This window comes from Gorilla gorilla, chromosome X, assembly GCF_029281585.2.
Source record: "Gorilla gorilla gorilla isolate KB3781 chromosome X, NHGRI_mGorGor1-v2.1_pri, whole genome shotgun sequence".
In the NCBI taxonomy this organism is placed as follows: Eukaryota; Metazoa; Chordata; class Mammalia; order Primates; family Hominidae; genus Gorilla; species Gorilla gorilla.
The window spans coordinates 25,869,939-25,892,692 of NC_073247.2; the positions used below are offsets into that span (position 1 = coordinate 25,869,939).

At 39.2% G+C, this 22,754-nt stretch overlaps 1 protein-coding gene across 3 annotated transcripts in view; it reads right to left on the reverse strand.

Moving 5' to 3' along the window:
* Nucleotides 1-22,754, reverse strand: part of PIR (pirin) — a 105,059-nt gene that overhangs the window by 8,687 nt on the left and 73,618 nt on the right. For all 3 annotated transcript variants that reach the window (XM_004063845.4, XM_004063844.4, XM_019019203.3), the window contains exons 7-8: nt 13,989-14,033; nt 3,964-4,046 (exon numbers count right to left, since the gene is read on the reverse strand). In XM_004063845.4, coding sequence (XP_004063893.1) covers nt 3,964-4,046; nt 13,989-14,033 — 128 coding nt within the window. The remainder of the gene's footprint in view (nt 1-3,963; nt 4,047-13,988; nt 14,034-22,754) is intronic.

Below are 22,754 nucleotides of genomic sequence, written 5' to 3' on the forward strand. Positions count from 1 at the left end.
TCTGTTAGGAACTGGGCTGCACAACAGGTGAGTGGCAGGTGAGGTAGTGAAGCTTCATCTGTATGTACAGCCACTCCCCATTGCTCGAATTACCACCCCAGCTCTGCCTCCTGTCAGATCAGCAGTGGTGCTGGATTCTCATAGGAGCACAAACCCTGTTGTGAACTGCACATGTGAAGGACCTAGTTTGCAAACTCCTTATGAGAATCTAATGCCTAATGATCTGTCACTGTCTCCCATCAACCCCGGATGGGACCATCTAGTTGCAGGAAAACAAATTCAGGGCTCCTACTGATTCTACATTATGGTGAATTATAGAATTATTTCTGTCACTGTCTCCCATCAACCCTGGATGGGACCATCTAGTTGCAGGAAAACAAATTCAGGGCTCCTACTGATTCTACATTATGGTGAGTTATAGAATTATTTCATTATATATTACAATGTAATAATAATAGAAATAAAGTACACAATAAAGGTAATGCGCTTGAAGCATCCCCAAACCATTCCCAGCCACCCCCGTCTGAGGAAAAATTGTCTTCCAGGAAATTGGTCCCTGATGCCAAAAAGGTTGGGGACTGCTGATCGAAGGGCATGTTTTTGCATCAATAACATTGATTATAGTGATATATTACCTGAAAAAAATTACCAGAAAGAAACTGTGCTTTAGCGTGACTTATTGCATGCATTTGTTCCTACCAGACTTCATTGTTTATACTTCTTGGGCCAATGAAAAGATCAAACAAGTAACTGTTATCAGCTTAAAAATTTAGTGGTTTATTTCATCATGAACTTTTACACTAAACAAGCAAAAAAGTTTTCTCTAGTTTTAACAGGATGTTTTGTTTTATTTCTGTCTTTCAATGTTTATTTTAATCAAATGCTATATATAGTCAAATGTTAATCTTTATTATATTAATGAGTTTTCCATGAATAGTGCCAGTTAAAAAGCACTGTTACAGTGAAGTATGGCTTTAATGACAGCCAGTGAGGTATTGATTGTCTTCCTTGGTCCACTATGGGTGAGTTTGCTAATCCATGAGGCTTAAGACCTTCTCAATAGTATACCACTATAAACATAAGCCTAAGGGTGAGATGGAGCCTTTCATATCAAACTCTTGTACTCCTGATTGTGGAGCCATCAGGGCAACCATCATCTTAAGAGAAAGTCCAGAGTACCATCATCAGTAGGTCAAAGCAGCACAGGAAGCCTTAGCCCTTGAAACAGAAGCTATTCTGGGATGACTGGTACCAGTCCAGGATTAAATGTCCAGAGTAGTCTGGAGTTGATTCCAATCTCTAAGAACTCTGAAAAAGTTCTAAGATGGAACAGGGAAACCTGGGGCAGAAAGAAGCTGTAGTCTTTTGCATCATCCCTTCCTTGTCCTCCTCTCCTGTCCTGGAGATTGGCCACTATAGGAGATACTGCCCATACTACTGGTCAACCAGTAGTCAAATGGGTGTGATGGTGGAGAACACAGAAAGGAAGAGTAGTAAAAGTGCAGGAAGAACAGAGCCAGAAAAAAAGCCAGGCAAAAAATCAGCTTCTCATTCTTGACCACAGTTTAGTGGAAATGGGATTGGCGCAGCACTGGGCAGTCACATCTTCCTTCTTTATCAAATCCTCAGGCTAATGCTAGGTCCAAGTGAGGATAACACTGGCTTGGAGCGTGAGTGAGTCAGGGTCTCTTGGAGCCTTCTTCTACCTGTAGAAACTGTTATGTGCCCTAAGCCTTCAGGTCTACTGTATAAATCCTTATTAGGTAACATGTATGTGGTATGACTATCAAATTAGATATTTGGATTCATAAACTTTCCAGTTACCATTATTGAGCATCTACAACGTAGTAAACCAAACCTTTTTTGTAAAGGGCCAGAGAGTTTTAGGCTTTATTTGTCACAACTACTCAATTCCACTGTTATTGGATAAAAGAACCTATAGACAATATGGAAACGAATGGGTGTGGCTGTGGTCCAATAAAACTTTATGAAAAAGGTTTGGATTTGGCCTATTGGACATAATTTACTGACCCCCATGCTCAATCTGGAGTAGACTTGTAATATACATAATCTCAAATATTCTTTCTAACAATCACTTGCAGTTGGCAGTATTATTTTAATTTTGCAGACAAAGAAACTGAAGCTCAGAGGACTTTACAAACGTGTCCAAAGTCACAACAGCTAACAAGCAGTAAAGCCAAGATTCAAACCTTCAGAATTTCTTTTCTGCTGTAATCTAAAGGGGACTTTCTACTATTGTGTGGATATAAGTGACACATGCTGCCTTTAAATGCTGATTTTTTAATATCAATTTTTTCATAGAAATCTTTCTAAGGTTTTGATGGCTCAGGCTATGCTTATACACAGCAACAATTACAGAATTGAACATAACAGAACGATGCCACTGGAGCCAGGAGTGCTGCTTGCCAGTGAATTGATTGTTTCAGCTGACTCTTTTCTATGTTGGCTGCACCTGTTCTTCTGACTCCCTTCATCACTTCTTTCTGGTGTTCTGTTTTAGCTTCCAACTCCTTATCTGCAATGTGCTCTCTGTGTATTATAGGAAGAACTGAGGTTGCCAAGTTAAACCAGATAATGTTACAAACCACTCTGATATTAGTAGGTTCTGGCCTATGTGTAGCTTTCAAGCCTCTTTCCTGTATTGGATTGAAAGATATAAAATAGACATTTTTGTAGGTCAAAAGTCGCAGTTTCATATGGCTCAGTCTAATATTAAAGGGCACTGACCTTGACATATGCATTTTTCTAGTGCTCATGAGGTTTTTCTTCCGTTTACCTCACAGTTCATGGTGGTGCTGCAGATGATTAAAGCAGCAGCAGATTGCTGCCAGAAAAGTGGGCTAAGATCTAATAACTCCTCAAATCCACTGTGTTCTATAACAACAGGCAGGGTCAGAAGGCCAGAAGTCAGTCAGACTGCCTCGGCACTAGTCATCCACACACTAAAATAGTTTTCAAAGTTTGTTTTTTTCAGGAGCTTTTGCACAATTTTCTCCTCAATCCTCTTTATAAGAATGACATAAAGCAGTCAGATTGACTAAACAGACTCACAACATGGTGACTGAATTACTCAAGGGAATGAAATAGACATGAGAAAGAGACTTGGAAACTTGGGAATAAAAACCTCCCAAGACTCCTAAAATATCAGAAACTTTACTTAAAGAGCAGGGATTCATCACAAAAAGACTATGAAATGCATCCTATCTTCCTCTCAGTTCAAAGTGGGGATTCTTTTTTCTTTTTTTTTTTTTTGAGACGGAGTCTCACTGTGTTGCCCAGGCTGGACTGCAGTGGCGCGATCTCGGCTCACTGCAAGCTCCGCCTCCCGGGTTCACGCCATTCTTCTGCCTCAGCCTCCCGAGTAGCTGGGACCACAGGCGCCTGCCACCACACCCGGGTAATTTTTTGTATTTTTAGCGGAGATGGGGTTTCACCGTGTTAGCCAGGATGGTCTCGATTTCCTGACATCGTGATCCGCCCGCCTAGGCCTCCCAAAGTGCTGCGATTACAGGCGTGAGCCACCACGCCTGGCCAAAGTGGGGATTCTTTTCAAAGGGCTCTATGTGAGTATGCATGTAGATTTATATTTCTACTTCTATAGGGCTGATCTATTTTCCCTTATGCTAAAAACAAAATAAATCAATTATATGAAGAAAGAAAATTAAGAGACAACAAAGATGTGTTGCTTCCAGATTCAAATTTCCAGGGGTAAACAATAGGGACTTTATATGATTTCTGAAGATAAAGAATCAATAAAGATAAAACTTTAAAATAAACCCATAGAAATAGCAGAAATTAATGAAAAGACGTGATAAACTTCTGGTATAATTTCTTCTCCAAGGAAGAGAGAAAAACTTTCAGTTATCCACAACATTTAGGCATTTTCTTGGAAACCAGTAGAAAGTACATGTTAAGAAAGTTAAAGGAAAATAGCATACTTACCTTGTTCTCCACCTGGACACTGTCACCTTCTCCAAGCACTGCTGTGTGATGAGGTTCTATTTTTTGTTGTGCATCATCGGGCCCTACAAAACCAATGACCCACTAATTTAATACCCATTATAGTACATTTGTTATATGGTTACTTATTTGGTTAACTATATAGCACCACAACATTTATTTTAATTTGAGAAATAATGGACTTAGTAATTTCCTTGAATCTCTTGGTTAATTATATTTGCTATTATTAAAGCCTGAAACTAGTTTGTTTTCAATTTTGAAAAAGGACAAGGAGATGAATCCTGCATTGTGTTTCCATTTACGCTTTAATTGATAAGCAAAGTCCTTGGCATTATGTGCTCATGTTTCCTTAGGTAAATTATAAACTTTATAAGAATTAAAAATAGTTAGAAAAATTATCAAATGCCATAATTAATTCATTTCCACAAGTAATTGAGTACCTACAATTGCCTAGTACTATGGGACAATACAGAGACATGCAAAGTAGATTCCTTTCATAGAAATAATTCAAAATCCTGCTGGAGCAAACTAAATCTATACACACAAAATAATCAGAGAATAATTCAACTGAAAAATAAGTAAGTTGGATAGCTATTGAATAATAGCTATTGAACTCTGAATAAGACCGTGGGGTGGGGGGAGGGGGGAGGGATAGCATTAGGAGATATACCTAATGTAAATGATGAGTTAATGGGTGCAGCACACCAACATGGCACATGTATACCTATGTAACAAACCTGCATGTTGTGCACATGTACCCTAGAACTTAAAGTATTAAAAAAAGACCCTGTTCTAAATGTTGTGGGAATATTCAGGACAGATACATTTCCATCTCTTCTATACTGAGGTTTACAAATAAAATAATACAAATGAAAGTGTCTCTTAAAGGCAACGATAAATTCATAAGCAAAGTTCAATAAGAGAACAGGGGTGATGGGGGCTTGTGCAGGTCTAGGGACCACAGATATTTGTTGTGGAGGAGGTAAGACTTGAACTGAGCTCTGCAGGATTAGATAAACCACAAGAGGGAAATCTGGGGAAAAGGGCATTCTAGACAAGAGAAAAGATTGCAGTGAAAATTCTACCATTCTTGGAACAGTCTTTTGGGAAGAACGATGGAAATGTAAGCTGTCTTCAGATCAGGGAAAGCCTTTAAACCCATGTTTATCTGTATAAAATTGACAGCCCTTGAGGAGGGTGTGTGTGTGTGTGTGAAATTACCAGATCTGTGTCTTGGAGAAATGACTCTGATGGCAGAATGTGGAGTGAATTGGAGGGGACAACACTGAAGTTAGGATGACCTGTTAGGAGTTTGCTGTAACAGTCTAAGTGAAAATGAATTACACTCTGAATTGAGAAAGTGGCAACAGAAAGATAGGGATGGATTTGACAGGTGGAGTTGAAAAAGAAATCTAAAGGATTTGGCAACAGTTGGAGAGAGAAAATTCTAACATGATTCTCACTAGGAGCAGAAGAATGTAGTGACTTGAAGATTGCAAGAGTGGTTCTGCAAGAGAAGGCTACAGACTGGAGAGGCCAAAGTGCACCACAGAAGGCTGTAGAGAGGGGGTGAGATTTGGATTAGGTCTTTCAGTTGGGAAAAACCCTGATATGTTAATGGGCAGGAGAGAGAAGGTTTCAAATTGAATGAGCAGCCCATAAAATGTCTTGGGAGATACACCTGCATGCCCTTTTGGGATGTAAACAAGGGCATTCATGTGACAAGCTGGAGCTGAATAATCAATAAGGAAATGCTTATTTAAATGAAAACAATAGCTTGAGCAATTATTATGTAAACAGAAACATAATTTGTGAATTTTGGACATATTGGTTGGAGTCCAAACAACTATATTTTCTAGAGAAGACCTTCTCACCTCCACTTTGGAAATAACCAATATGAGGCAGCAGGGTTCATTCTGGTGCTTGCAAACATGAAATAGGATTCTAACAGAGCAGGAGTTCTTAACGTGGAGTCAATGTCCTCCCAAGGGGGGGTCTATGGATACAATTCAGGGCATGGGTGGACTTTGATAGGAGATAAATTACATGTTTACTTTCACTAACACCTAAATTGAAACGTATCTTCTCCTTCAATCATGAATGTAGCCAACAAGCCACAGTAGTATTAGCTGGGCTGATGACTTTGTCTCCAGCAGAAATCATAGATATTTTCATATCACATTATGGTTTTGTAGATATCTCAAAATATAGTTTATGTTAATTATTACTTAAAATTTAGAGCAGGCCTGCTACTAGATCATGTTATGTCAAATGTCATTAAAGAAGCACACATATAGCTATATCCTAAACCTGTTCTTTTAACATTTTCATAACTGCACTGACTTTAAAAACATTATTTGAGGAGGCAGGAGGCTTCGCAGATGTCAGAAAGGTCCATGGCAGTAAAAAGATTAGCAACTTCTGTCCCAGAGGAAGTAGTGTGCTGGATAATGTTTAACAGTTGGCTTTCAGGAGTAAAGGGGAGAACTAACCTGATTCCCGTAGTGTGTGCCAATATCTGTGGTGTAAATACTCCCACTGTGGCCAATTTCAACCTACTAATGTGAGGCCAGGGAAGGCACACAATCAGCTCCTGCAAGCTAGCAAGAGCCAGCCCCAGCATAATACTAAAGGTTTCTCCTCCATCAAAGATTTAGGTCAACAAACGTCATGGAAACAAATGATAGAACTCCATTGATTTTCCACTTATGCAGGGATTTGGCAATAAAAGAGAGGTCTGGGAGTTTAAAAAAATCTCATTTAGAGTTGAGTAATATTTTTAACTGTGATACAGAGCAGCATTTCATTAAGTGTGCTTTACTGAGATCCCCTGGGAGCAATGAAACATGTCTTTATCTTCAAGTAATTCATATATAACACCCATTACCCACGTGGTCCACTCCTGGCCCATAATTTTGTCATGTAGGATGTTTCGTGATACATATACCAAAACAGTTTATAAACCCCTTCGCTATGTTTTAATGGAGTGAGCTGGCAAAAGAGTGCTCAAAAATAATGCTGAATTGGTATTTCTCTGCACCCCCTATCAGGGGAGCTTGCTTGACTATGGTGTTCATTGGTCTGTGAGGAAATCTTAATTCAGCAACAAAAAGTTTAGCTTGTCTAAAGGGCTCTAACTCTAATTGTATGTGGGATGCAATTTCTGCCCATTCTCTTTGCAATCTCAGTGTTGATACTAAAGAGGTCATTTGAAATGCTCCACTCTAAGGTAAATATTTATTTATTTATTTATTTATTTATTATTTATTTATTTTTGAGACGGAGTCTCTCTGTGTTGCCCAGACTGGAGTGCAGTGGCACAATCTCAGCTCACTGCAACCTCTGCCTCCCGCGATTATTCTGCCTCAGCCTCCTGAGTAGCTGGGACTATAGGCATGTGCCACCAAGCCCGGCTAATTTTTTGTATTTTTAATAGAGATGGGGTTTCACCATGTTAGCCAGGATGGTCTTGATCTCCTGACCTCGTGATCTGTCCCCCTCGATCTCCCAAAGTGCTGGGATTACAGGTGTGAGCCACCGCGCCCTGCTGTAAATCTTTATTTTTATTTATTTATTTTCTTTTGAGACAGAGTCTTACTCTGTTGCCAAGTGTGAAGTGCAGTGGTGTAATCACAGCTCACTGCAGCCTCAACCTCTGGGGCTTAAGTGATCCTCCCACCTCAACCTCCCAAGTAGCTGGGACCACAGGCATGCACTACCATGCCTAGCTAATTAAAAAAATTTTTTGGTAGAGGCAGGATCTTATCATGTTGCCCAGGCTGGTCTCAAACTCCTAGGCTCAAGCAATCCTCCCACCTCGGTCTCCCCAAGTGCTGGGATTACAGGCATGAGCCACTGCGCCTAACCAAGGTAAACCTTTCTTATAGACACTGGAGTCAGGGTTCCAGGTTAATAATAACTGCAAGTGTACTTTTAGCTTCTGTATTATTACATGAAATGTTTAAAACAGGGTCACGGTCACAGAAAGCAAAGATTGATTCTATCTTTATTTCCAGATCATTTTTATGTTATTCGCCCATCTGGTTATCTCCTGAACCTAAAATAAGTCTCAAAAAATATATCTTATTGTTTCTGACTACTTTCAATGATAAATAGAGCCAAATCAGATAACAAATAGTTTCCATTGGGAATCACTGCCAAGAATGTTAAATCTAATAGCACAGTTAAGGAAAAAATTAACTGAAAACAATTTAATTGCAATTTTTTTGCCTAAATAGTCATAAAAGGGCGAAATACTTCAAAACCTATTTTAAAGTTAGTGCTGCATCTTCAGTGTCTGATTAATTGCTGTACAACTTTTCTGCAAATGCCAATTTTTCTTTTCCTTTTTTTCTATTTATAAGAATTGCTGTCCTATTTATTCTCTGTTCCATACACTCTAGTACTTCTATCGTAGGTTTGATATTATCAATTTTATATGTATAGTTGAAGCCTTCTTATCTGATGCAATTGAGATTGTTAATTGAAAAAGACAAACTGCTTCATTTTATTTTAAATGAAAGCATAAATAATGTGCATTTGTTTGTAAATGTTTAGAAATACTCCTGTAGCAATTTGGGAGGCCAAGGCAGGAGGATTGCTTGAGCCCAGGAGTTCAAGACCAGCCTGGGCAACATAGGGAGACCCTGTCTGTACGAAACATTTTTAGGTGTGGTGGTGCACACCTGTCATCCCAGCTACTCAGGAGACAGGTGGGAGGAGTGCTTGAACGCAAAAAAAGAAAGAAAGAAATACAGTTAAGGTGGGTTTACTGACTTGATTGAAGCATTTTCTTTTTAAAGCATACCCATAATGCACCACCCATTAGATTATTAGAGTTTCCCCAAATCTTTCACAAATTCAAAGGCATTTTCTTATTATTAAATTTTTAATTTTTGTGGGTACATAGTAGGTGTATATATTTATGGGGTATATGAGATGTTTTGATTCAGGCATGCAATGCAGAATAATCACATCGTGGAGCATGGGGAGTATCCATCCCCTCAAGCATTTATACTTTGTGTTACAAACAATCCAATTACACTCTTGTAGTTATTTTAAAATTTGCAATTAAGTTATTATTGACTATAGTCACCCTGTTGTAAAATAGTAGATCTTATTCATTCTTTCTATTTTTTTGTACCCATTAACCATCCCCACCTCCCCCCGCCCAGCCCCCAACTACCATTCCCAGCCTCATGAACTCATGGTAACCTTCTTTCTACTCTCTATGTTCATGAGTTCATATTGTTTTGATCTTTAGATCCCACAAAGAACTGAGAACATGTGATGTTTGTCTTTCCGTGTCAAAGGCATTTCCTTTAGCAATTCACTTTTACAAAGCATCTGCCTTAGTTGTTCTGGAAATACCAACTCTCTTTTCACATTTATTTAATTATTTTACAACTGTTTAATTAAATTACATAATTTCAATTATTGGTGCAACTAGCATAAATGGACTGAGAACAAACATAGGTGCCTTTAAGTCCACTACAACTCAGCTGATGGGAGCAGCTATGAGCAGGCAGACCAGGGAGGAGCAGATCATCCTGGGTGTTCAAGCACCTTCCTCAAAGTATTCACCATAGAATGAAGAGCACTGGGCAATTCAGTTAGTTGGATAAATGGAGGTCAATTATGAGGCCTGCTGGTGCACATTTGTGTTTCCCCGCCTTTACTGCAAGATCCAGAGCCCGTTTCAAACTGCTTAATATCACCCAAAACCAGAGCACAGAAGTTTGTGCTCAAAACGTTAGCACAAACTAAGCGTGAATCATTAGTTATTTAAATGAATTCAAAACATTTTACTGCCTTTGTAAGCCAGTTTATTTCAATAAACACAAATGTTTTTAGATTTCTAAATATTTTCTAAGCACCAACAGTATACTTGATATCAGGCCTTCTAGGGGACTAGAATTCAAGCTGATAAACTGTACCAAGCTACAAGGATACAGGATGTAAACTTTTCTATCCTTTTGATCTCTGCATTAATGTGTAAAGTAATTTTCAGCACAGCTGCAGGGAAGAGATTTGGTATTAGTATCTGTGGGATCTACTGGTTTTCTGACAATGTATTTTTTATATTCTTTTGACTTTTTTTTTTATCATATGATGCACAGATTCCAGCTGTGGGCTGGTCAGAGAACTTTTTGCCTTAGCAAAAGATTGTTGTCAAAGGTCTCTCCCTCTATTGCACACTTTTTAAAATTACTATTCAATAGTCAGTTTAGAAGGCTCTTCATTGTTGGAAAAAGCAAATATATTAAAAATTAAGAAGATCCTTGAAAAGCATAAAGTGAGTACTTTCAGATGAGTCTCAAATGAATACTTTCTTTGAATAAGAAAATGAGAATTCTACTAGTCTTATTTTAGCTCTGTTAACTCTTTCTTCAGGGTGTCATTAGAGGACAATTACATAGCCTCACGATACTTACCTTTACCTTTAAAATGACTGACTGACTTTGACAACTAGTTAAACATCCAGCATTTTCTTTTTTTTTCTTTTTTTCTTTTTTTTAGACAAGAGTCCCGCTCTGTTGCCTAGGCTGGAATGCAGTGGCACAGTCTCGGATCACTGAAACCTCTGCTCTCCGGGTTCAAGTGATTCTCCTGCCTCAGCCTCCCGTGTAGCTGGAATTACAGGCGTGCATCACCACACCCGGCTAATTTTTGTATTTTTACTGGAGACAGCGGTTTCACCATGTTGGCCAGGCTGGTCTCAAACTCCCAGCCTCAAGTGATCTGCCTGCCTCAGCCTCCCAAAGTGCTGGGATTACAGGCGTGAACCACCATGCCCGGCTGTGGAGCATTTTCTAATGTTCAAAACTCCACCTGTTTGTAGTCAAACTAAATTTGTCAATGTCTTTTAAGCACTTCCTGTAATCGGTTAATTTTTAATAGCCCTCCTAAATTTCCATTTTATGCAGTCTCCTCAGATTATTTCCTCAACCCAAGTTGCAGCCCATTTATTCCAGCCCGATACACCAAGTATATATATATTCATTACATCTACTTCAACTGAACATGTTTGACATTTTGAAAAAGACAATTCCTTGCTTATCACTTCCTGCCATCTGTGGTTCGTTGGTGCCAACCTAGTTTTATAAGCAAGATAAAATTGAGGCAGTGAAGTCAGAAAACATTTTCTGGATTTTTCTCTATTGATTTTATAAGTCAGTACATATTCAAGAGCTGTTTCTGTTTCGTCATTTCTTTTTCTCTGATGATTTGTTCTTGCCCTTTTGTTTTTCTCATTAACTGCCCCCCCCCCCATTAGGGTGTTGGTAGGAGGAAGGGAAGGAGATAAAATTCAAATGAGGTCATTTAGCCAGCCACTCACTGGTTAAAGCACAGTCCCAAGAGGCCAGTTGTGTGAGCTGGATTCTCTTCACAGTCCAGTTTATTCTAGACAGATGCAACTTTGCTCCAAGGCTACAGACCCACCCCCTGCCAGATGTTTTGCACTGTGGCCCATGGTCACGAGGGGGGACCAGGTCAGTAAATAGAAATGACTCAGGAAAATCCTGCCTCATCTCAAGAAAAACAAGTGGATGTGTGGGTCATTCTTACCCCGAGAACTGCAGAGCATTTCACTTGTTAACTTCTCAGGCTAAAGGTCTGTCAGGAAACAAGGCTCTAACTACTGCTTAAAACAGGTTTTGGCAATTACTCGTTAATTTCTTTCCCCTTCATTCTCTGCAATTCATTTAAACCAAAATCAACTGTCACCTTTGGTAGAGCCCACAGGCTAAGAAAAATTTTCACTATTATAAATGGTTGAAACAAACTTAAAAAAAGCCTTTCATGACACATGAAAAAACATGAAATTCACATTTCAGTGACCATAAATGAAGTTTTATTGGAATAGCCACCCAATTTGTTTATGTATCATCTGTGGCCGCTTCTGTGCGACACGGGCAGGGCTAAGTAGTTGCAACTGAGACTATATGCCTTGCCAGATGAAAATATTTGCTATCTGTCCTTTTACAGAAAGTTTGCTTCTCCCTGCTTTTTCTCATTCTGCACAAACATTTCTGTTATCCTTACCACCTTAAAATTCATGTGCTTTCTTCATTTCCATTTGTGCAGATTATTTTGTTGCTCTTGAAATCATAAATCGGGAGCACTACCTCCATAAAAATGTTTTTTTCTATTTTTATAAAGCACTATATTTTTCTCAGGATTTTCAGAAGATCATAAAAACAAACGATATATCATCTCTTCCAGATGGTTAATATAGTTTAAGCTGTGTACATATAAACTTATGATACTACTACAAGACTTTTTTTCACACTTTCTCCAGTGCTAAACTAAATGAATTTTGCTCCTGACCCCTAATTGAAATGCTATTCACTGAAAAGGGAACTAAGCCCATTTGTACTTTATTAGGAATAAATTCAAAATGCATGAGTTTGCATTACAATTATTTTCCAGAAGAATAATTTCAGGCAATTGAACATCCTTTTTGGAGAATAAAAGGAATGGTTTAAATAGCTCTGGGTGTGGCCTTCTATCCCTGAGCAGATGTTATCTGTCAGCCAGCTGCCTGGAGCTGGGAGTGTATTGCCCAAGGAGGTGGCCATGTTAGGGCCCCAGAAAGTTCAGTGCTGGCATCCCTGCAGGAGCGGGTGGAGAGCACCCAGCTGCAGAGGGTCTCAGAAATGGGGATTCTTGGCCTGTACCTTGAGATGCCCCACCCCATCCACACCACCCATAACCGTCTGTGGGGATGAGGAGGAGAAAACGAGAGGCTGGTTCTCTGAGCTGTCTCAGAAGTATAACTGGAGATGCATATATTCTGGTACAAGGAATTTATCTGGGAGATGATCTCAGGAAACAACAGTCCAGAGTCAGGAGAGTTAGACAGAAAAGGGAAGACAGACAACGAAGGGTATGTCATCAAGCACACTCAGGTGGCTTGGCTGTAATCCCACTGGGAAACTAGTAAATGGCTTTTCACACAGGCTTCAGAGTTATCCTGCCTGATGGGTGAGGTAGCTTCTGGGAATGTTAATTCTCCAGTACTTTCATGCTGCCCTGATTGGTTTCAGAGAAAAGCCTTCAAGCAAAGTGACACAGATACTGGCTATTGTTAGTTGGTCAGTGGGCACTCAGGAAGAAAGGGCCCAGGGGTGTGGGTGGGGTACCAACAGCATCTGCTATAGCTGTTTTCTCCCAATGCTACCAAGAGCCTTTTACGGGAACCCATGGCTGCTTTTAGGAGGATGGGAAGGGGAGGAGGAGACCCAGGCAGGAACCAGGCTGCTCTGCAAGCCCCTCTCTCCCACCCACTCTGTCCCTTCTGCTGCTGGGTTCACTAAGGGATTTAGACTTGAAAAGACAAGTTAGATGGTGCTATCTCTGCATTGTCATTGGACAAAAGGTATGGGGTGGAGCGTGGAGAGCAGGATTGAGGAGACCTTGATTCTGGTCCCACATCTACCAATGCGTAACCCCGGTAAGTTAAACAACTTTCTTAGATTTCACGTTCCTCATCTATAAAATGAGCATTGGTTAGGTCTCAAACATCTTGTCTTGATTAGACTCAACAAGCAACATATATATAACCCTCGGAAGAAGAGAAAAAAGCCACTTTTGAGTTTTCTCAGAGGAAACTAGCATTGCAAATTCACCTCCTTCCATTTCCTTCTCCCAGGAGATAGGCAGATTCCTGCTCCCCTTGGAGTCCACTGTAGCTCCATCCCTTTATCAGTATGGAGGTTGCCAACGTCTTAGCGAGGTATCAAAACACATAATGGTGCCTGGACTTTCATCTGTGCACAGGATGTGTCATGACTGGTGTTCATATTCTCTTCCCTCACTGAATGTTCTGTAAGCTGAAAGGCACCCTGCCCTGGGCACACCTGTGCTGGGATATAGAGAGGGCTAGTGTGGGAGAGAAGGTGGCATAGTATTCAATTACATAAAATGGTGTCATCCTACCTTTTTCCCTTCAGTAGTTTAAATTAAATTGCAATTGAGCCCTAAGTGACATAGCCATAACTTACCAATATACACATCTCCAGATATCGTGTAAATGAAGCTTGTCCACCCTGGAAAGGACCAGCAACATTAAAACGTTAGTGTCCATAATGCCAAAAGGAACAAAGACATATACGTATTACAAACACAAAGATAAATTTGGAGACGAAATCCTTTTTTTCCCTTTAGATAGACATTTTAAGATTTAAGTTCTGTGAACTGTTTAAAATATACACTGACATTCATTCTCTTTCTCACACACAAACACAGACATACCCCTAAACCTAAATGACTTGGTCCCAAATATTTAAGAAGCACCCAAAGTACAGTGTACAATTCACTTGGCTGTGTATCTATAGGCTACAAGCTGTATTACCAAACAAACTATTCCTTCCAGTTGTAATGTTATGATAGTAACTGCAACACTCCAGTCTGGCTTTATCTTCCATTTGTTGTGCCTCCAGTGTGTCTGAAGTGTGAAGCTGATGCTAGAAATATGCTTTTTTTTTGAGCTGGAGTGCAGTGGTGCCATCTCAGCTCACTGCAACCTCCGCCTCCCAGATTCAAGCGATTCTCCTGCCTCAGCCTTCCTGGTAGCTGGGATTACAGGCACACGCCACCACATCTGGCTAATTTTTGTATTTATAAAATTATTTAGTAGAGATGGGGTTTCACCATGTTGGCCAGGCTGGTCTCAAACTCCTGACCTCAGGTGATCCGCCCGCCTTGACCTCCCAAAGTGCTGGGATTACAGGTGTGAGCCACCGTACCCGGCCTGCTTTTTTGTACTTAGTTGCATTCTAGTTCCAGTGCATTCTAGTTGCATTCTGGTTCCAGTGAACTCCTTCTTTTTTTCTATCCTAACATAGAATATGCATCAGTTCCAGGGATGCAGGAATACATAATCTTAGGGATATAAATGGGCTCCAGGATGGCCTGTGAACTCCCTGGAATTGTTCACAGTTTTTCACGTGTGTACACTTTTCTGTGAAGAGAGTACATAGAATTCACCAGATTCCTACCATGACCCATGGGGCCAAGAAATCAAAATCACTCACAATAGGCTATTTGCACTCTCAGCACCAACACTTGATTTTCATGGATGTTTATATATTGACCCGTGGCTCAGAAGAGATGCTGTGTTTCCACTGAGAGATATGAACCTAGAAAAGGCACAGTCGAAATGGAATCATGATATCCCTCCATGTGCCTTCAGTGGAAAAGGAGATCTGGAAAGAGAATGCAGGGCACAGTTCAATGCTGGAAGGACAGAGCCCACACTGGAGTCTCTGGAGGGGTCAGCGTGATGACAGGGTAAACAAAGGCGAGTGCAGAAGGAGCAAGGAGGCCAAAATATGTTCCAAAGATATGACTGTCATGGCAGATGGCTTGAAACGTCCAACTGGATACAAAAGAAAAGCTATAACTGAGAAAACATAAATTAAGTCTCACTAAGAAAATCTGAAGGATGGCAAAACAAACACACATGAGCAAGTGCCAGAGAATATTTTCCCATCCCCCTATTTCACATTTTTCCTCTCTGAGATTTTACTAGAATGAGTTTAAGCTCTCTGAAAGTAATGTTACTTATTCATAGCTTACTCGTTTTTCTCTTTTTTTTTTTTTTGAGACGGAGTCTCACTCTGTTGCCCAGGCTGGAGTGCAGTGGTGCGATCTCCGCTCACTGCAAGCTCTGCCTCCCGGGTTCACACCATTCTCCTGCCTCAGCCTCCCGAGTAGCTGGGACTACAGGCGCCCGCCACCACGCCCGGCTAATTTTTTTTTTTGTATTTTTTAGTAGAGACAGGGTTTCACCATGTTAGCCAGGATGGTCTCGATCTCCTGACCTCGTGATCTACCCGCCTCGGCCTCCCAAAGTGCTGGGATTACAGGCGTTTTTCTCCCATCTTAACCCACTCATATTTAGTCTTCCGAGCTTTGTCTACCATCATTTACTGAACATCTACCATGGGCATGTACTTTAGAGGAAGATACAAAAATGAATAAGGCATAGCCGGGGTGTGCAAATTGTGCACCTTTGGCGGGGGGAGGTCCATGGTAGATGCTGAAAACACATACTAATAATTTACAGCCAGATCCCATGTCTTATCTGGATGGGCTGGCTCTGCTGGAGCACTTCTTTCTTTGTTTTCTAATGAATGCTGGGCTTTTCTACTTCTATTTAGCCTGACTTATAATCATACTCTACAACCAAACCCCTTTCTTCTCTGCTTTTTCAAAAGTTTCGCCACAATTGTTTTTCTTTTTCAGAGCACCAATAGCTTCATTTTTTCTGATTATAAAAAAACACATTAATTTAAAAATATTTTAAGAATATGAAAGTGTGGGACATCTAAACTGAAAAATCTTTCTGCAATCTTCATTCCTACCCTGACATAAATATTGTTAGCAATTTGGTATTTGTGCTTTCAGTTTTTTTTTTCTTTTATGCACTATAAGTTATTTCCTTAAAAACTAGAACTAACTCAGGTTGGGCGCGGTCACTGACGCCTGTAATCCCAGCACTTCGGAGGGCCAAGGCGAGCAGATCACGAGGTCAAGAGTTCGAGACCAGCCTGGCCAACATGGTGGAACCCCATCTCTACTAAGAATACAAAAATTAGCCAGGCGTGGTGGCACGTGCCTGTAATCCCAGCTACTTGGGAGGCTGAGGCAGGAAAATTGCTTGAACCTGGGAGGCAGAGGTTGCAGTGAGCTGAGATCTCGCCACAGCACTCCAGCCTGGGCGACAGAGCAAGACTCTGTCTCAGAAAAAACAAAACAAAACAAAACAAAACAAAAAAACTAGAACTAACTCAATATTCTATTTTGGATACCTTTCCATGTCAAAACATAGAGAAGTAACTCATCCTTGGGAAAAACTGCATGCATTCCATTGTAAGGACATGTCATAATTTATACAACGAATCCTCTATTCATGGTTTAAAGGTATTAAAAAGTGGTTACCACATTTGACAAAACCTCAAAACTCTCGACAGTTCAACCAGGCTTTTATTTGAGTTCATTTTGATTGTTCTAATCTCATTTCTCCTCCACCTGCTTTGCTTCCTGTTTACCCTCCAAGCAGAAATCTAGTCCACAAATAATTGCCTAGATCTGTTTTTTTTTTTCCTTTTTTATCTTTTTACATGATCTGGAAGGACCAAACATTTGCTTAAAGGAATGGCCTAAGTCAATTTACTAAGTGCGTTCATATATTTTTACTCCTTGTAAAAGTCTTCTGCTAGGATATAGTGTCCATCTTTGCCAGTAATAACACAATTCATGTTGCTGATTGGAAAGCACAGAGTGTTAGAGGGCATGGAATAGAAATGAAGGCAATTTACTTTTTTCTTTCTTTTTAGCATGATGCCCATCTGCACTTGCTTCTATTAATTTGTTTAATTTCCACTAAGCTTTGTTTCTTCAGCTTGCTGCAAAAGAAAACAAATGCCAAATTTCATGAATGCTTACTATATGTTTAACAACAGACACAGAAGAGATCTCTTGTCAGATTTTCAGGTCCTTCTCATCTTTCTTTCTTCCCTCACCTCTCCTCCCACTTTGATGTCCTGCACCAAGAATTGATGTCATCCCCCAATTTTTATTGCTTTGTCAGAGTTCACACCCTGCTACATTTTCCTTTCTCCTACAAATATGGTCTGCAAGCTACCGTCTCTTTGCAGCTGAAAAGCTCTTCCCTTCCCTTGGGCAGTGATGAATAAAATGAGTTGGGAGGGAGGTCACATTTTCGTTCTGGCCTCCTAGGACAGTTAAGTCAGCAACGCATTTTAAGTCAGACCTCCTTTAGCCAAACATTAAAAACCCAAAACTTTAAAAAAATATGTAAATCATTTTCTGTGGCAGTTGCTCTCATTTCCAGGGAGGCTCCTAATTCTTGCAAACGTCCCTAGTGAGAGCCTTCCTCAGCCTACATTCCTTGCCTTAACCCGGGTCATTTTCCTTCTGCTTCAGTCTTGGAGTTCATTATTCCAATGAACTTACAAGTATTCCTTACACCTGTATGTGCAGAAAAAAATAGAAAAACACGGCCTGGTGACACACCAACACCATTAACAGAGATAAGGGCAACTGGGCTAAAGAGAGATTGCAACCCTTCACAAACTCTGGATCACATAATTGCCAGACCGCAAAGCAACCCTGGTCCCTAAGATCCTCCTCCCATACCCGCAACCTCCCCCCGCCACCGGAAGTCCCCACATCAGCTTTGGCAGGTAACTCCCTCATCTAGGACCTCAACCCCGGCCTCCTAGGACAAGAGGCAGACCTGCCTGGTTCTTGCCTCCCGCTCCTCCTTCCACCAAATTCTTTTTAATTTTTATTTTAAAATAATTTCAGACATATCAAAAAGTTGCAAAAATACTACAGAGAATTATTGTACACCATTCACCTAGATTCCCCCAAAGCTAACATGTTAACATATATGCTTTATCATTCTTCTTGCTATAAATATATGTCATTCTTTTTTTTTCTGAACTATTTGAGAGTAATTTGCAGACATGTAGCCCCTTTACCTTGAAATAATTTTCAGTATGTATTTCCTAAAAACAAAGATATTTTCTTACAAAAGTATAGTGCACTTATGGAAATTATGAAATTAACATTGATACAATGCTACTATCTATATACGGATATTCAAATTGCATCAGTCATCTGAGTAATGTTTTTTATGGAAAAGAAGAAATAAATTTCTAGGCCAGGACCCAACCTGCGATCACACGCTGCACTTAGTTGTCATGTCTAATCTTCTTTCATTTGAAACAGTTCCTCAGTCTTTTTCTTTCATTAAAAGTACAGACCAGTTATTTTATAGAATGCCTCTCAGTTTGGGTTTATTTGATGTTTCTTCGTTAGACTGAATTGCTTGCTAATCCCTGTCCCTCCCAGATTTAGAGAATTTTCATTTATTTTCAATACTTTAATTTTTAATTCAGAAAAGCACAAAGGATGAAATAATGAACATATATGTTTGCCATACTTATTTCATATCTATCTTTTCTTTAAGATAAAAACCATACAGGTGAAAAAAAGTCCCCTAACTGGTTGCTGCCAATCCATTTTCTACACGCGTAAATTGCACCTTTTTAGAATCTCCACTTAAAATCCATCAATGGCTCCCTGTTCTCCCAGGACAAGCCCAAACTTCTGACAGACAAACTCTTCTCAACATGGTCCTACATTTCTCCAGTATCATGGCCTCTCTGCCTGTCCCGCCTCTATATTTAATTCTGTCCATGCAACTCTCTCTTGGGGAGTGGGGAAACAAAGCGCAGCAGCAAACCTTAAAGGAGGCTTTGTGGAGAACCACGGAAAACAAACCAACTAAGCAACCATGAAACAGCAACAAAAATGAGCACACACCATTACAGGCAGAAAGTTCCTGTTTCAACATCAGTGCATCACCCTCAGGGAGATCTAGGACAAGACTCTTCATCTCTTCAAGCCTGTTTGCTGGTTTGTAAAATAAGGAATGAATACGTATAACACAGAGTTGTTGTGATGAACACAGTCTAATGAGGAAACATCAAACATACTGTTTCTATTGTATGTCTGTATAAACATATATAAATGTCCATATACATCTGTACATACATATGTGTGTTATATGTTTTTAATCTTCTCTACACAATGCCAGGCACTTAGGAGGTATTTAACGAATATCAGTTCATTTTCCTGCCCCTTTCTTCTCTTCCCACTTTCCTTCAAATCTGTGCATGTGGAGAGGTTACACAATTCTGATGAGGCTGTGACCCAGGCCAGAGAAGGGTCGTTGCTATGGAGATGGCCCTAAGCTCCCTGCTGCACCCCCCTCACACCAAGCCAATTAGTCTCTTCGACTGCGGAGCAAAGCTCGGCAGGGTCATCATTTCCCAAAAGAAGTCTACATTTTTGGGACGTCTCCCAAAACGTCCTCATCAAGAACCTCATGGCATTAAGGATGCTGTCTGTGTCCCACCAAACACTGCAGACTAGAATTGGTGACATAAGTTGGGTTGTCTGATCATACAGCAAGTGACAGCTCACCGTAAGATCTACTAGCTTGCCAAGAATAGGCATTTAACCCCCATCTTATAACTGAATATAAACAGCAAGATAAAGAAATGTCAACTTTGTAACTCCACAATCTGGGAAAGAGATAGGTTATTACCTGAACTTGTGAGAATTCCATTGGAAAAAAATGAGAATGCCCGTTTTACCAAATTTGATGAGTGACACCAATAATAAAATGCCAAACTATATAACAAAATGGTATACACATCAAAACACTTGAGACAGTTTTCCAGAATAAAATAGACTCAGAATGCACTTTATACATTACAGAACAATCATACTACAGGCTGTTTATAAGCCATGGGCATATAACATTAAGAGCCATCCCTCAGGATCCCGTATTTTAAGTAAGCACAATTGTAGCCTATAGGAGAACCCTGTCTTATGGTTTGGTCCACATTCATAATACTGAACACTCATTGCATCAGAAGCTAACAGGAAAGCTAAGAAATAAATGAAATTTAACATTTTGAATGAGAAATATATAAGCAATATAAGCTCTTTAGAATGTAAACTCAGAATACAGCCTTCTGCATGCCCAGAATGAAGCCTAGCCCGCTGGAGGGCAAACCCTGCTGATTATTTTCTTGCTAATACAATAGTACTACAAATGCATTAGAATGCCCTAGAAGCTTATCCTGTTCTTTAAAAAAAGTTTAAAATCGACACATAATAATTGTATCCTGCTCTTTAGAGACTAAGTGCACAATGATGCATTGAGGTTTTCTCATCAAGACATTTAATAAAGTTTTTAACTAAAGTAATATATGCTACTACTATTTCTTGGTTTTATTTGAACAGAACTTGTCTCCTCTTCAGACATACAGTATTCACAACTGATTTTTAATTGCTCAGAAAACCATCAGAAAATAATTCAAATAATGTAGACATAATCATAAAATTCTATTTTAGCACTCTAAAACAGAAACTAGTTTAGGCATTCGAACTTAGTTGAAGCCACGTTTATAGACTATTAAGATCTGAAATATACAGAACTTTAAGGATTAAATAAATGTTCAAAAAATAATAGAAACCTGAAATTAGCAGGGAATGTCATAAATAACCCTAAGATTACTTCAGGATGTATTTGGACACCTAACTGTTTTTAAGAGAAAGAGGACTTTTTTTAAAATTACAGACAGAGTCTCACTTTGTTGCCTAGGCTTGTCTCGAACTCCTGGCCTCAGTCCCCCAAAGTGTGTGGATTACAAGTGTGAGCCACCATGCCCAGCCTGAGAAAAATATTTTTTAAAAGCCCCTGTAAAATATGAAAAAAATACACCCCTGCCAAAATTGAAACATATTTAAATTCTTAGAATAGGTTTTTAGTTTACATTGATCATCAATTTAATCAGTTTTCTCCTAAAGGTGACATAACAGAAAAACACAACACAATGAGATGATATTACTCATTTAAAATTTTCAAGAATAGTCGTTTTTCTAACCTATGTGCAAAATCTTGGATTTATTTACCAATATGCCCAAGACACTACTAATAGAGTACTGTTCACTAAAGGTCCATGTTTTTGTTTGGTGCAGGACAAGATGGCAGTTAAGAGTCCTAGCAGAAACTCAGTCCCATTACTCACTAACTAATTGATATTGAGTAAGTTACTTAATCTCTTTGTACCTCAGTTTCCTCATCTGAAAAATGAGGTAATCATAATCCTTACCTCACAGGGTCGTGAGGATTACAGGTGTTAATTCTTAGGATAGGGAAGGTTCTTAGAGCAGTTTCTGGCAAAGAGTAGGCATTTAATAAATGTTAGCTATAATGATTGTTATTACTATATGATAATTCAGTGAACTGTGAACCCCTTAAAATGTTCATGGCATTCTCCATCATGGATTTTTGCCATTTTTTCCTTTGTTTCAAACCATGTTTTAAAAAATGTAATTGTATCTTACCATACATGAAAACCAATTTCATCAAAGGATACAAAATTTCAGTTAAATAGTAGAAATAAGTTCAAGAGATCTATTGTACAACATGGTGACTACAGTTAATAACAATGTATTGTATTCTTGAAAAATGCTAACAGAGGGAATATAAAGTGTTCTTATCACAAAAATGATAACTATGTGAGGTAATGTATGTTAATTAGTTAAATTCAGTCATTCCACAGTGTATAAATACTTCAAAACATCAAGTTGTACATGATAAATACGTACAACTTTATCAGTCAATTTAAAAAATAATTTAAAAAACCATTCCAGGTGAAATAAATGTATCAATATGAAAGGCAAAACAACAAAGCACTTATAGTAGAGAGTACATTTTTATGATCTTGAGTTAGGGAAAGATGATTAAAGAAGCCACAGAAAGCACTAATCATTAAGGAGCCAATTGATACATTTAAGGTATTTTTACTTATTAAAATAGAGAAACATAGTATAGAAAGGTTAAAAAAAAGGCAGGAAAGACATTTGCAACACAAATAACTGACAATGACTAGTATTCAGAATATATAAAGAGCTCTTACAAATCAATATGAAAAAGACAACCCAGTCAAAGGAAAATGATGTTAAACTTCTTCCTGAATAATTTTATATTTCAGGCTCTGATTCACGTTAATCACTGTTCTGAAGACCTATAGATTTACATCCATAACTGTTAGGTATATATTCTAAGTATGAAGGGAACTGTGATTGAATAGTCTAATGTACTGCTGGGAAGTAGAGAGCTCTGCAAAAAAATTACTCATGAATTAAATCAGCTT